Source organism: Durio zibethinus, chromosome 6 (genome assembly GCF_047325235.1).
Source record: "Durio zibethinus cultivar Kanyao isolate XHJ-2024 chromosome 6, ASM4732523v1, whole genome shotgun sequence".
In the NCBI taxonomy this organism is placed as follows: Eukaryota; Viridiplantae; Streptophyta; class Magnoliopsida; order Malvales; family Malvaceae; genus Durio; species Durio zibethinus.
The window spans coordinates 7,068,388-7,084,248 of NC_143167.1; the positions used below are offsets into that span (position 1 = coordinate 7,068,388).

The window sequence follows — 15,861 nt, forward strand, 5'->3', positions numbered from 1 at the left end:
ACTTAACTCTTTTTTTTTTTTTTTTTAAATTCTTAATAGCAATGTTTCCAGATCCAAAAATCTATTACCTATCAATAAGGGATATTTATTTGTTTTAATATAAGTAATCAAATTCTAAATCCGACGGTTTTTCTTTAAGGTTAATCTCGAATGCGTAATTCCAGTGGATATGACATATCTTGTCATTATTTGAATAAGTTAGCAACTTATTTAATTTATTTAATTTCGATTTATTTGTATATAAAAAATACACGGAAAAGTATTTGGGCCTTCACTAGGCTACTAGGGTACGCACGCTAGGACAATTATGAACCCAACATGCCTCACATTGGGCTATATATCACGAGTCTCGCTTAAATTTACACTATATTAGATTTTGGCATATCCAAAAAAAAAATGGGTGAAAAAGAAAAAATAAAAAATTTTATTCCGAAAGAAAGAAAAAAAAATGTGATGGGGGGGGGGGATTTTTTAAAGTAACCTCTGGGTAGTTTTTTTTTAAATACACGTAACTGAAAAACAATACTTTATAAGTAAAAGGCATAATTAACTCCATTTTTGTGATTTGTTGTTATTTCATTTTTTGGTATTTTGATAATTTTTTGATTGAATTGATCTCACTTGATTTGAAATATCAAACTTAATCAAATATTTTAATAATAATAAAGATTGAAAAAAATAGTCAAGTGACATCAATTCAATTAAGAAATTAACATAAAAACCAAAAAATAAAATCACAATAATAAAATAAAATTAAGGGTATTTATATCTTTTAATTTATTTTTATAAAAAAAATAGAAAAAATTAAGGGTAATCAAAGGGTATTTTCGTATCTTTCTGTTTGTATAATATTTTTAATTTTAGAAAGAAACATGAGAAAGTTGTAATCAAATTAAACACGCATTTAAATTGGACAAACAATTTGTTAATATCCACAAAATTCCATCTTGTTGTCGTTAAGCAGTGAGAATTCCCATATATCATACTATGAAAGAGTAACTATATAAATGATCTCATGTGGATCAAAAAAAATATGTAGATGATCTCATGAAAATTATCCCAAAACTTTAACTTATATAATTAGTATAGATGATTAAAAAAATATATAATTTTTTTAATATATGAGTTATGGTTTTTTTTTATAAATGGTTTATTATAATTAAATATGTAATTATGATAATATATATGACATTAAAATTCTTTGACTTGAACAATTGTATGCTTTGTTGGTAAAAAGTTAAACTTTTAATTCAAATGACTAGTAGAACACCCAATCGACCTTTGAAAACTTTAACCGACGGCTTGAAACTATTAAAAGTATTAAAAAATAAAAATATTTTTATATTTTTAAATATATTTTAAAATTAAAATTAAATAAAAAAAACTTTTTATTAATTAAGTAATAGTTTGAGCGAGAAAGATATTTCTAAGCTCGGAAATTTTGATTGAAGATCTGAGTAGGGCCACCAATTGATATCTTTAGTGACTAGAGTTCAATAATTACAATCTCAATTATTAAAAAAAAAAATTAGATACCTTGATTATTTTTTATAAAATATTGAAACAATACTTATAATATAATAATTGATAGGGTAGGAAAAATCTATAAAATAATTATTTAGAAATGATGCAAGGGAGAATTGTGCATTCGAAGGAAATCAATGACCATATAGTGACATACGATGATACAAAGTCTTCGAAAAAAAAAAAGTGCCACAAAATTCACAATTACAAGGGATATATAGTTGAGAAAGAAATCTTACAATGAAAATTTTTAAAATAAAAACAAATGAACTTAAAAGCACAAAAGAAAAAGAAAAACCTCAAAATTCAATCTTGATAGCAATTGACTCTCATAACAGACTGGCATGATACAAAACGATAGAACAGAAATTTAAACGATAATTATTGAAAAAAAAAGTTTTAAAAAAAAAAATGCACTCACCATCTTGACCTCCACCATTCCCATCGAAAATCATGGAGCTGGAGCCCCCACCTCAATTCCCACCTCCCGTCAAAATGACCAATTTTGTTTTATGGTCACAAAGAAAGTACAATAACTATAGCACTAACTCCAAACAAAACTACATTTTGCATGGTGAGGCTCACGGTTTTGGAGTTATTAGCTGGGGTGTTATCGGGGCTACCAGCAATGGCAGCAGCCTTCTTCTTCTTAGATTTTGCGGGTGCAGGTGCTGGAGCTGGAGGCCTAGGAGCAAATACTTGCAAAGGTTGAAGCACCTGATCGACTTGATAAACGGCAAGCTGACCATCGGTGTAAATAGTGCCAGAAACACTGGTGTTTGTCAGCCCTGTTGTTATATTGACTGTGTTTCCTGAAGTGGTGACATTGAGAGGAAACTTACCATCGCCACTATCTCCAGCTTGTGTTCTCAAAGGGTTACTAATAGTTTGGAATTGGGACGATGAGAGGTATGTTGGGATAATATGAAATTGCACCAGCTCCACCTTCTGTTCATCGGTGAGTGAATTCAAGGTACCGGATTTGAGGCTTGAGAAAGCATTATCTGATGGTGCAAAAATGGTTATCCCATTGTTTGTATTGTTGAGCTGACCAAAGAGCTGGTTGGCGACTTGGGTGGCTTTTAGAAGTCGAATGAAGATGGTGAATTGGCCGGCTTTTTCAAGGATTTTGGTGACATTAGTGGGACCAGGTGGCGCCGGAGCCTGGGCCGGAGCTTGGGCTAAGGTTCTCGAGCAATGGAGGAAAAAGAGAATGAAACATGAGAGAGTCAAGATCTGATGTTGCTTCATTATCATCATCGTTTCTACCTCCTTTTGGGATGTTGGGAAATTGTTGCTTTGGCAACAAAACAATGCAAAATGGAAGGGAAGATCAGGGTGGGGATTGGGAGGAAGTGGTCCTTCGTGTTTGGATGTGTTAATAGGAAGAGAAAGGGGGAGGGGGGTTTTATCAAGGAGAGGAGAGAATGAAGTTAGGTAAAATGCGCGAGTTTAGTCAGCAAAACATAGTTGTTAGCTCAATATTTGTCTCTCGGGAAAGTTGGAGGAAATGAATGGAGAGAGAGGAGGGAAAGAAATCGATGACACTGTTAAAGCAACTAGATTGCTTGGAAAAGCAGGAAAAACAGCGGAGATTTGGAGTGGATGTGTGAACAAATAAAGATGTCAAACAACTGCTTTGCTTTGCTTTTACTTGTATGGATTTTTCAGGCAAAGTTTTTGGGTTTTGATTGCTACTGCGTACCTTAAGAAACAAGTTTTTCTTGATGTAAAAGACTTGTGGTTTGTAAGTTTGGGCCATTGGGCCTTTCCTATAATGTTATCATTTGCCTAAGTGCTAGTGTCATGGATCGAGACTTAAGCTTCAAATTCGCGCGGTTTTGGAGTCCGGACATTCACCATTCCGGCGTTTCAGATCAACTTTTCGTCACGATTCACACCCTTGTGAGGTATTATCCGCTCTAGTCCCCCTGGCCTCACGATTTTGTCCTACAAAAGGCGTCTCACAAAGAAGAGATGGTGTGAACCCTTTTATACCACAGTGACCCTCTTATTATGTTCGATGTGAGATTTAAGACTCTTCCTTAGGTCCGTGACATTCTCTCGCACTCAACCTCGTGACGTCCTCGTCACAGAGGCTGGCCACCCTGCCTACCTCCCTCGAGGTGCTTGGCGTGGATCAAACGGTTTAGGGCTGGTTCTGATACCACTTGTCACGGGTGGAGACTTAAGCTCCGAACTCGCGCGGCTCTGAGACCTGGGCATTCACCCTTCCGACGTCTCAGATCAGCCTACCTACCACGGTTCACATCTTTGTGATGTATTATCCACTCTGATCCCTTAGCCTTACGGTTTTGTCCTACAAAAGGTACTTCACAAGACGGAGGTGGTGTGAACCCTTATATACCCTAGTGACCCTCTTATTATGTTCGATGTGGAATTCAGAACTTCCCTTTAAGTCTGTAACACTAGCGTCAACGCTGATGGCTCCTAGTGGACCTTCTTTTCCATATGCAGATCGATTGAGGATGATGATCCAGCTATAAAATTATGCTGCCTTTTCCCCTTTTTAACTCTCTCTCCCTTTTTATTTTAATCCTTGTTATTTTTTTTCATATGCGTACATGTCACAAGATTACTGGTAGGCAAGCTAAGAAAGGCACAGTTTAAAGTTTCTTCATTCTCAATTCAAGCAAAGCCAATCGTGTTACTTTGGCAGTTAGTAGTAAAGCATTGATGTCGGTTGGCAGTTGGGCAGACAAAGATAGCGGGCATGATATTTGACATTCTTTTTGGTTCACAAACATACAGATATTGTTGCTTATTCTTAGTTGAGTTGGATACACGCATATGCTAGTAAGTTTGCATGTTTGCATCTATATTGTTGCAAAAATCGACCATTTTTACACTATTTCGTTCGGTTTTTTTAAAGAGGTTTCAGTTAGAAGATAAAAAGAATGGTTAAATGTGTTGAAAATTTGAATCTTATTTTTATCGGATGTCACTTTTAATTAATAATAATTATATGTAATTAAATTTAAAATTTTTATTTTATATATATTAAAAAAATATATTAACCATTCAATTAAACCTTTTAACAAGACATCAAATTGCCCTTAAGTAAAATTAATAATTTGTATATTTATATCATGTTTATTTCATATTAAATACATATAAAATATAAAAATTATTTTATCACTATTTGTTTTAATACATCAAACAAAAAAATTTTTTTAATCAAACCCATTTATGATTTTTATAAAAAATTTACACTATTGTTTTCATATCTTTTTTTTTGTATAATTTTTATATCATATTAAAATTGTTAGATTTATCTACTAAATTTTTATCTTGTCATAGCATTATAATCCAATTAGAAACATAATTTAAGGTAAAAAGTAAGATTCTTTCTTCTAGTTTTCACTCGCATAATTCTTGGGAGCAATGGTAAATAGTGCAATGGACCAAAAAATAGAGGCTTTGCTACCTAGAGAGTTCAAGCAATGATATAATTCATGGGGTCCAAGAATCTTGCAAAGATATATACGATAATCATTACTTTTTTTTTCTTACATTGAGGGAAAATTGAACGTGTAATGTTGGCAATGGCATCAAAGGTGTTAGAGGGCATTTAAAGACGTGGGAAGTGAGCTATTGTCAAAGCATATACAGATGGTAAAAACTAAAACACATGAAGATGGCTTGAGCATTTTGCTTCTTCGGAACACCTGCCCAGCGCCTGTTGTATTTTGCTTCTTCAGCTTAATTACGGGTTGAAATTTGTTGGGCAAATATTGAACCAACAGTTTCGTACTTTGCTTAGAGAAGAAGCTATCATAAAACTCCTAACACTAACAGTTCCCTGCTCAGTCATTACCTTGGAATACATACCCAGAATCAAACCTAATGTGCTCAGACCATTAATAACAATTTTATGTCAAGTGATGATGTAAAAGCAATAAATTAAGTGCCCGAAATTTATCACCCAGGATATATTTGAACTAGGCAAAATATCTTTGTGACTAACCAACCATCATAATAGCAAGAAACTCATCACTTCACCAGCTGAATATGCAAATTATCTAATTACAGACAAGTATGGACATGCATTAATTCATGTTAGAGAGAGATTCACTGACTCAAGGATCAAATCCATGTTAATGAAAGAAGTTATGCCACAGCAATATCCTCTTCCAACCGTCAATCATAAACACGACAATGACGAGCACTGACCACACTTAAAGCAGGTCAGTGCAGGATCATCATCACTGTTAGTATGTATACCAAGGTCCTATCTTGCCCCTGTCTCAGTCAAATTTGTCTCCTTCAATGCATCTTCAGCTTTTATTTTCTCAGGGACATAATCTAGAAACACAAAAAAAAAAAAGTTCCAGCAAATGCAAATAATTGTTGGTGAATGTGGAAAAAGCTTGCAAGTGTGAAACTTTTGGGAGATAGTGGCCAAAGAGAATTAGAGAGGGCACTAGAAAGGTGCCACCATGCTAGTTAGTTTAGCCAGCAAAGTTCTTCTGCAGTCCATGAAGGACTAGGAAGTGAATCCACCCTCAACATATATAAACAGGTTGAAGGTGGACAGGTTACCCACCTTTTGGTAGCCCAGCCATTGGCCAAACATAAAAAAACAAACGAATAAGAGAGAGAGCAGTACCTGATAGAAAGTCATATCTACTCTGTCCATGGACAACTGTTGCTGCAAAGACAATAGGAGCATCTTAATAATACTTTAGTTAAATATGGGAATAGCTTTTTGCATTAATGACATCAAAGTCTTTTAAAACTTGTTTGAACAACGGGATAAAAGCAACATGGGGTTGCCTAAGATCCACTTTTCAAGAAATAAAAACTTGATATCATTCAAATATATACTCATAATCTATTAAATTCTGGATGAACAATGTATGGAAAAGACATCTAGAGCATCTTAATATGATTTCAAGCACCCATAAGATGTACATCAATCACACGAAATGAAAGGAAATTTTGCTTATCAAGATATTTGAGATTTGTAATCGTGCAGAGAAATGCCAGATTAAAGTTTCAAATCCTAAAATCCAACGAGAATATCAGAAGAACGAATGGTGGAATCCAACTACCCAAAAATTTCAATTCTAATGAGACAATAGCAGTCCTTACCAGCAGGCCCCTACGTAGATAAGCAGAATATAAAATTTGATAAATTATAGAAATAACTATAAATGTACAACTCTGATCCACATAAACAGATTTTAACTCTAGTAAATAGCAACTAGTAAATTTTTCTAAACTCATCCAAAGAAAACCTTCTTCTTGGCTATCAAACCATGGGAATGGAATAGCAGTATCACATTCCATAAGAATTTTGAATTTTTATTTTAAAATCACTATTATAACAAAAATACCAATCTTTGTGGACAACAAACAGATCTAAAGGAACAACTGGTAAGTTACCATCAGAGTTCCTATCCCTATCTTTACTAGGAAGACATTACGCCCTTTGATCCTCACAATATTTAGTGTTGTTTAGGAGCAAATACCAATAAGGTAGAGTAAGTTATGGTTCCTGCAAAATTCTACATTTTCAAGACACTACAACACTGCAGGATACAACCAGCACAGAAAATAATATATGCAAGGAGGACGGAAGGTCATTTACCCAGGTGCTTGTAACTAAGAGATTTCTTGCGATCCTCCACGGAGCATTTGTATCCATCTTCACAAAATTCTTCAAGGAATTTTTCCTGCAAGAATCAAAACATATTTAGACTTGAAATAACATGTTCAAACACAGAAAGAAATAAAATGAATCACTATTGGGGCAAACAATGCTCATACCATTTTCCACATAGAAGAAGAAACAACAGAATTACACAAAATAACAATAATCTTGAACAATAAAGAACATAAAAAAGACCAACTTTGAGAAGAATTAGAAGCAAAGAATTAATACCAACAATTAGGGGTAAAAAACCCCAACTTTTCAATACATTTTTTCAATCCACTTTCTTAGTTTCCATTTCTTGTCAAGCATTGCATTCAAACAAACCCTAATGGAATTCCAAAAAATAAACAGAGAAAAAAGGAATTACCGTGGCTTTATTTACAAGAAAGACAACATCTTGAGAAACAGCCATACGGGAATCCTCACTCTTAATTATCCTCTTTATTCTCCTCATAGGAAACCTACACATCTTTGATTCTTCTTCTTCTCCTTCTTCTTTTTTTTCCTTTTGTTTCCTCTTATTGGGTTTAACATTCTTGTTGCTCTTGTTTCCATTTTCTTGTTCTTTTGATTCAGTGGTTGCAGATGGGTCAGCAATAACCTCGGACTCGACCAGGGTTCCATTGCTGCTCTTGTTTTTGTTATTGTCTGGCTTTGACTTTGGCTTCGGCTTCGACTTTGGCTTTGATTTGTCAGGTTTTTTCGTGACACTTGCTTTCTTGTCTGGTCTTTTTATGGGATTTTTTGTCTCTTTGACAGGGGTGCTGTTGCTCTTCTTCTTGTTCTCTGCTTCTTTAGGTTTCTTGGAGGTGGCCATGGCGCTCCCTCTCTCTCTGAACTCCAAACGCGCAAGTGAGCTTTGATTTCTTGGCTTTATTGATTGGGCTTTATCTTTTCATCTTTTAGAATTTGAGATGGGCCGGCCTTGAATTTGTTGCACTATTTTTTTTTAAAACGAACTCATTTCTTAAAGGAATATCTGATTTGGAGAATATGATTTTTTTTTTTAAATTTTATGTGTAAAAATGTGATTTTTACGTTTAATTTATGTGTATTTAACTCCGGAAATTAATCTTAAATTTTTTAATAAAAAATTTACCTCTTTTTATGATTTTTTAAGATTATTAAAGAAAATTTATTATTTTAACATAATTAACTTAAATAAAAATTATATCATTTTATTTTATTCTTTTGAAAACCAACTAATATAAAGAAACATAATAATAAATTTTTATTTACAAACATTATATTAAAAAACTAATAGCTTAAATGCTACGTTTTTTAGAAGGTTAACATAGTATTTGAATATTAATTTTTTTCATTGTCAAATATGATGTTTGTAGAGAACTAAATACCCTAATTATTAATTAATTTTTTATCATGAACAAAACAATCAACCAAGATATCTTTTATGAGCAAAACATCGTAATTACATTCAACCTTTTTTTTTTTATTATCAAATACGATGTTTGCAGGGAACTAAACACCCTAATTATTAATTAGTTTTTTACCATAAACAAAACAATCATCCAAGATATTTTTTATGAGCAAAACGTGGTAATTACATTCAACTACAACTTTTTTCATGAACAAAACATCATAATTGCTTATAAAAAAATATTTATTATGGTTAATAAAACTAGCAACCACAACATTTTTCATAATTAAAATGTCGACTACGATGCATTGGTTACGAAAAAAAATTACTTTATCACCTATGGAATGTTTTATCATTTGTTTTTAATGTTTTTGACATAAAAAACATTATAGTTATTAATGAAAAATCTTTTCGGACAACAAATGCTACTTTTAAAATGTTAAATAACATTTTTTTAATAACGAAGTCACTTTCTCTTTTCAGAAAATATTGCTGAACTCTGATCATGGCTTTCTTTTTCAACCAAATCGGCTTCAATCGAAAAATACATGCGCCTTTTATAAAAAACCCAAATGGTTACGCGCAGCAACTAAGTATTTGTTGCATAACAAAATGATAGTTTTGCATGCAATTATGGCAATTTAATTTGATTCAGAAGAATAAATTCAACAAATATTATTACACACTGATGCAGCTCCGGTTTTGCCTAGTTTAACTAATAAAATGATCTAATGTCCTGATTCTTTTATTAGTAACTCGTCCAGTAGTACAAAAACAAACAGTAACTTCCTTTCTCTGCAATTCACTTCAGTCAGAAACTCCCAACAATGTGGTTCAGGTTTAAACCCAGTTTCTGCCAATCCAAACAAAGCCGTTACTGCATCATCTACCATTCCAGCTTTACAAAGGCGAATCAACATCTCATTTGAAGTTCCTTGATGTGGGAAAAACCCCCTATCCAGCATCAGCCCCAACAACTTATTTGCCTTCCCCATTTCATCTTTCTGGCACAATGAATTCAATACAATTCTGTAACTTGCTTTGTTCAAGTAAACACCCTCATATGGCAGTTTCTCGAGCATTTGTAATGCATCTTCAAACCTAGTTTCTCTGCATAATCCCCCAAGTAATACATTTATAGTCACAACATCAGCTTGGCATTCCTTTTCCTTCATTGCTTTAAGCAATTCCATTGCGTCGTCAATTCGAGCAGCCCTACAAAGGCAATTAATCAATGTAGTATACCCAATTGTATCAGGTTTCAGACCTACGCTCTTCATCTCAATAAAAACCTCCTTAGCCTCTTGCCATCTTCCTTCCTTGCAAAACCCATTCATTAGGGAAGAGTAATTGAATAAATTAGGACTGCATCCATTGTTCTTCATAAAATCCATTATCTTTCTGGCCTGATCAACTTTCCCTTCACGACAGAAGCCATTAATTAAAATATTATAGGTTATAAAATCAGGCAATATCTGATCCTTAGCAACCATTTCCTCAAACAATTCAATTGCCTCTTTAAGTCTTCCACTTTCACAGAGACTACCCATCAAGGTTGAGTAGGTAATCAGATTAGGATAAGAAACCTTGGACTTTTTCATCTCCTTTACAACTTCAAAGGCAGATTCAAGGTCTCCATTCTTACAATGATGTTTAACCAAGATGTTAAAAATGCATGTGTTGGGTCTCAACCTGAGAGACTTCTTGGCGTTCAAAAGAAAATCTCGGGCCAAATCAACCTGGTTTGATTCAATCAGGAGATTAAGACAAGTACTGATAGCTTTCAGTGAGGGTTTTTCACGAACAATTGGTTGAATTGCATGGAACATCTCAAGTACCCTATCATGTAAAGAAAACTTTGAAAAATGCTTCATGAGATTGAGGAATATGCCTTCATGAAATTTACAAGTTTCATAGGTCATTTGTCGAAGAATTGCATCAATGGCCCAAAACTTCTTTGACTGTGCAAGCTTATGAAGGATGGTCCCATAGGTGGCACTATTATGACTAAAGCCCTTCTGTGTTGATACCCTGTTAAATATTTCTAAGGACCGCTGTGGATCTCTCTCACGTTTGATCAAGTTGATGGCAGCCTCGTGAGAGATAAACTTTGATTTCCTTTGAGATTCCGTAAAGGTATGTGAGGTTTCTGGAGGAGGATCTGGTTTTGGGGCATTGGCTTTTAGGAATTGAAGAGGGGAGATCCATGGAAGCGAAGATGACGATGTTGAAGAGGAGGAGAAGCAGCGCTGCTTACAGAAAGAAACTCCCACCAAGTTCATGAAAAACTGCTTCCACCTTTACAAGATTTTATCATCTGAAAAAGACGACATTTTGTTGGTTGTTCTTATAGCATCCTTAAATTCCAGCCAGAAATCATCCCTATGATCTTCCTTTTACATGTACTCATGGGAAGTCACACATATTTAACTGCACTACGTTTGAAAATAATAGACAAAAGGTCAACATAAGAAGCTTTTATTCTAGGGATAGTTAATCATAACATAAATCAACAACCAAGCACATACAAACATCAAGTGCATCATTCCTCAAATCAAATTTATTAATCTGCCATACCTGCAAGCATTTCCCAATGAAAACAAATACTCCTATATGAGCAAACGATGATTAAAATCACAATTATTTATCTACTAAAACCACTACATTACATTCTGGCATAAAACAAACAGCAGTAAACGCAGTTGTAAAGTAGTAACTGTGATAGAATTTTTCCAATATCAGTCAAGAAAATTCTCAAATACTATGTCCTAATTTTAGTTTAGGTCTTCAATCAAAAACTCGGGGTACAATCGTATTTAATTCTTTTCCTTTTTCATTCATATATAACTTTATTTTCTTTTACAAAAAAAAAAAAAGAATTTCAAGCTTTTTCATTATGAAATTATACCGAACACTTGGAGTGAAATCATACAATAATGGTGTTTCCAACTCTATATTCAGTGTAACAATTACGTGAAGTAAATTACATGATTCAGGAAATGCCAACAATCTTAGAATTTGAAAACAAGAAAGAGAAGAAAATGAAAGAAAAATTGATGAACTAACCCTGCCAAAGGAGAAGAAAGAAGAGACCTTGCAAAGAAACTGAGACGAGAACCGAGATGATGTCGGAGGTCAGCCGCCTGCTACCGGTACGAGGGTTCGAAGAAGAGGTCGGTTTGCAGCAACCTAACAAGAGGACTTGACGGTGGATGGAAATGTAGCGAATGACGAAGCACTGGAACGTGGAGCTGTGAGATGAGAAAATAAAAAGAGGTAGGGAGTGGAAGAGCCCAGCCAGCCATTAGCCAAGGAAAGCCCAGCCTCGAAAACGAAGAAAAGAGCCCATAATAGAACCCAGAATAATAGAACATCCATTCAGCCTAATTTTAAAGAACCTGCAAAAAAGGTATTTAAAAAAAAATTGCTATAAATTAACACCATTTTATACAATTTTGATATCAATCTTTTGGCCAGAAATTCTTATATAAATTTAATGTAGCAAACATCCTATTACAATAATAAGTATTAACATTTTAAAATTTATTTTTATTAATGCACTTCTGAGTTTGATGAGAAAAAATCTAGTTAGAAATTAAGTTGCTGAACACATCAAATATATCAAAAAAATAAAAATAAAAATTGAGGGTGTTGGAGTTGAAAGTTTGGAATGTGCTTTAATGCTCAGTAAAATATTTAAGAAGCATAAAGAAAAAAAGTAGTGAAAGAAAAAAAATATAGCAAAAAATGATAAAGTGTTGAGAATAGTTGCATATTTAATTTAATTTTTTTTATATATTTTATGGATGATGATGTGATTAATTGAATAATTAATTATCTATTTTAGATTATATGCGAATGTTGATGACTTAATTATTTATTAATGACGGGATGATTAAAATATAAAAAAATTATTAATTATTTATTATTTTATTCAAAATCAGCAGTCAAAAATTTTGTTTCAACTTTGGACGGTTGTAGCTTTAACTAGGGATTCCGTGACGAGAGTGTGATATATAAATTGTGGGGGTGGTTAGATTTTATAGGCATCTTTGTCAATTCTCAGCATTTGGCCAACATGAAGCGGTTGGACATGGGCTTGGGATTTGATTGCTTGTTGGATGTACCAATTAACACATTAATAACGACACATTATAAGCAACGGAGGATGAGAGGAGAGGACCACTCTCCTTATCCCGATCGTATTATGGCACCGCCCCAAAAGACTTTTCCAAGGACCAAAACCTAACCAAAAGCCTAAAGCAGTGGCCGGTAGCCACCCAAGTCAACAAATGTATAATTATTTTTATTTTATAAAAATTTAAAAAATATATAATTTGATTTATTTTTTTATTTTTTATTTTGATTCAAAATCTAATTTAAATATAATATATATTTATCATCTAAATTTAATCTATAAAAAATAAAAAATAAATTTAAATGGAATCAAATACAATAATTTTTAATTTTTTAACTTCTAAAACACAAAAAAAAAAAAAAAAAAAACCCACCAGGTATGCGGCTATTCTCAGTCCAATGCCAAAAGTCTTTTTCAGGGCCTTGCCACCCCACCCCCTCAGATTCGCCTCTGGCTGCACATGGCTTGTGAATTGTAATAATCTCACATCATTTTCTCATGCTTGGGCTTGTAGTAATTTGCTACTCTTCTCTCTCGTCTTTTTTCAACTGTTATTTCTTTGCGCAATTATTTTTTAAAAGTAATATTTCATTGATTTTAATTTTAATTTTAATATTTATAATTTTTTTATCTTCATGATTCTTTTATATATAAAAATAAAGAAAATGTTGACAACGGCTCTCCATTAGAGTTATGGAAAAATTTTATATTTTAATTTCCAAAATTAGTAATCATTTTCATACAACAATATGTTTTTTTTTTGGGCAAGGAATGGCATTGGCAGTTCACACTCCCACAAAAAATGATGACAAACCTACTTTGGAGTTTTTGCCTAATTCACAGAAATCATATGATCCCTTTGGCGTCACGCCCCCTTGGTTATGGACTGACGAGAGATACAAAAAAAAGATTAAAGTAAAGCCAAACGTAAATAAATAAATAAACAAATAAAAGTTCTAATAATTTTTGGAATGAAAATGTAGGACAGCAAACACCGAAAAACTCCAAATACAAATGCACTTGGCCCAAGACACGTCCGACCGTCACCTTTATTGTCCAATCATGACATTATTATTTTTTATTATTATTGCATTAATTAATTTAATAAATGCCCATTGCTATATTAAATTATTAATACACTCTGATAAATACTTCAATCCTCCTATAATTAATTAATTAATAATACTAATACTAGTTATGTTAGTCACTGTACCTAATTATAAAATCATTCTACATCTTCACGGCCTTGAGTTGTCTTCAATTTCTTTTCTACTTTGATTCGTTGTGGTTCACAATCGCCAAGTAGAGCAAACACTTGAATTTTGTTGATTTGGTAAGAAAAATAAAAAAATTTAATTTAATGATTAAATTAAAAAAAAAAAAGAAAATGATTATAACAAGCTAATTATTAACTTAATTTTTTATTTTTTTCATTTTTTATATTAAGAAAAGTTTTAAAATTATATGCTGATCTAATTGGAATATAAAATAAAATAATTTTTTTATTATAATTTAATATCAAATGAATGAGAAAAAAAAAAAAAAAAAAGGCTGTTATTAAAAAATTCAAGCTACTTGAATAGAAGTAATGGAACTTAGACTGACCAACTCAGTCCATGGAGTATGATCCGTCAAAATTCAAAGCCCTGTGACTCTATGAGTTGAGGCTGTGACCACTGAGCCCGAACTCCCACGCCCATGTCTCCCGCCGACATTTGTCTTTTTCTAGCTGAAGTAGTAGTACTTTCTTCAAAGTTTCATAGTTAAAATTTAGGTGTGGAAATTTTTAATTATGATTTTCAATGACTTCGTTACGTTAAAATCATAAAGCTTTCCATATCTGTTCCTATCGTTGTATATTTTAATTTTTTTATAACCGATAATTAATAAAAAAACAACGTTAACGCATTCAATTATTTGATTAAAATATTACAAAAGTTATTATATAATTTTAAATTTTGTATACCCAATTAATCTTAAAATATTATTTTTATTTATTTTTTTAAATATTATTTTTATCTAATTAAACCTTTAAAATACTAAATTCTTTTATAAATTCTCGTTTGTCTAACAAATTTTAGTGATTTTCATGTAAAATAAAAACTTCATTAAATAAAAATTATACTTTAAAATTTCAATGGAATACAACAATAACAGAACAAGGGTTTATATTAACAATCATATAATTTATTAGTAAAATATTAAAATTTTAATTTTAGTAATAAAAAATCAATTCATGATAATTTTAAATTAAAAAAAAATTTGTTTAATAAATTTGAAAAGTATAAGATTTTTTTAATATTTTAACCATTTTTATATAGAATGGAAAGTAATAATTTCACGTCAAATTATATACATTTATTTATTTTCAGAAGTTAAATATGAAATTACAAATTCAAAGTCATATTTTCTAACTATTAAGATATGATGATAATGAACCAAAAAGTTGTAAGGAGATTTCATTTCAAATACTTTTCAAATAAATAAAAAATAAATATAAAAATACAGTAGTTTTTAGTTACCATCACGATGAATGTGAATACAAATAGCACACGCAAATAATACTATTTTGTGGTATGATTATGACCCTCGTCTGCATGGTATTATCCATTATGAGTTAAATACTCACCCACTAATTATCTTACCAATTTATTATCATATATATACTTACATTCTAGAAGTCTTAGCTTAAACATAGTAATAATTTAAAAATCATCATTATTAAATAGATTTATATGTTTTAATTACAGCTGTATATATTATCCATTATGAGTTAAATACTCACACACTCATCATCTTACCAATTTATTATCATATATACTTACATTCTAGAAGTCTTAGATTAAGCATTTAATAATTTTAAAATCATAATTATTAAATAGATTTATATGTTTTAATTACAGCTGTATATATTATCCATTATGAGTTAAAAAATCACACACTCATCATCTTACCAATTTATTATCATATATATACTTACATTCTAGAAGTCTTAGCCTAAACATTTAATAATTTTAAAATCATAATTATTAAATAGATTTATATGTTTTAATTACAGCTGTATATATTATCCATTATGAGTTAAATACTCACCCACTCATCATCTTACCATTTATTATCATATATATACTTACATTCTAG

At 31.8% G+C, this 15,861-nt stretch overlaps 3 protein-coding genes across 5 annotated transcripts; all 3 read right to left on the reverse strand.

Annotated features, from left to right (window-relative positions):
• Positions 1-1,695: 1,695 nt before the first annotated feature.
• LOC111285457 (fasciclin-like arabinogalactan protein 12) lies at positions 1,696-2,936 on the reverse strand. Its single transcript, XM_022874930.2, has one exon. The coding sequence runs from the start codon at positions 2,782-2,784 to the stop codon at positions 2,041-2,043; it is 744 nt and encodes a 247-aa protein (XP_022730665.1). The 5' UTR covers positions 2,785-2,936; the 3' UTR covers positions 1,696-2,040.
• Positions 2,937-5,448: 2,512 nt separating this feature from the next.
• Positions 5,449-8,073, reverse strand: LOC111286385 (uncharacterized). The gene is made up of 4 exons (XM_022876307.2): positions 7,572-8,073; positions 7,139-7,223; positions 6,155-6,196; positions 5,449-5,850 (listed from the first exon to the last, which is right to left on the reverse strand). Exons 1-4 carry the CDS (start codon positions 8,019-8,021, stop codon positions 5,777-5,779), a joined length of 651 nt encoding a protein of 216 aa, XP_022732042.2. The 5' UTR covers positions 8,022-8,073; the 3' UTR covers positions 5,449-5,776.
• A 1,128-nt stretch (positions 8,074-9,201) lies between these two features.
• Positions 9,202-11,949, reverse strand: LOC111285820 (Pentatricopeptide repeat (PPR) superfamily protein). Of its 3 annotated transcripts, XM_022875433.2 has the most exons (3): positions 11,649-11,949; positions 11,111-11,159; positions 9,202-11,012 (listed from the first exon to the last, which is right to left on the reverse strand). In XM_022875433.2, exon 3 carries the CDS (start codon positions 10,862-10,864, stop codon positions 9,311-9,313), a length of 1,554 nt encoding a protein of 517 aa, XP_022731168.1. In that variant the 5' UTR covers positions 10,865-11,012; positions 11,111-11,159; positions 11,649-11,949; the 3' UTR covers positions 9,202-9,310. The 3 variants fall into 3 exon arrangements, with proteins under 3 accessions (XP_022731168.1, XP_022731169.1, XP_022731166.1); XM_022875434.2 differs by lacking the exon at positions 11,111-11,159 and having other exon boundaries at positions 11,676-11,949; XM_022875431.2 differs by lacking the exon at positions 11,111-11,159.
• Between the last annotated feature and the right edge of the window lie 3,912 nt (positions 11,950-15,861).

Coding starts and splice junctions, on each gene's coding strand:
- LOC111285820 (XM_022875434.2), bottom strand. CDS start 10,864: ATGAACTTGGTGGGAGTTTCTTTCTGTAAGCAGCGCTGCTTCTCCTCC.
- LOC111286385 (XM_022876307.2), bottom strand. CDS start 8,021: ATGGCCACCTCCAAGAAACCTAAAGAAGCAGAGAACAAGAAGAAGAGC. Junction 7,224..7,571: donor TTCTTGTAAATAAAGCCACG/GTAATTCCTTTT, acceptor TGATTCTTGCAG/GAAAAATTCCTTGAAGAATT. Junction 6,197..7,138: donor TCTTAGTTACAAGCACCTGG/GTAAATGACCTT, acceptor TTGTCTTTGCAG/CAACAGTTGTCCATGGACAG.
- LOC111285457 (XM_022874930.2), bottom strand. CDS start 2,784: ATGATGATAATGAAGCAACATCAGATCTTGACTCTCTCATGTTTCATT.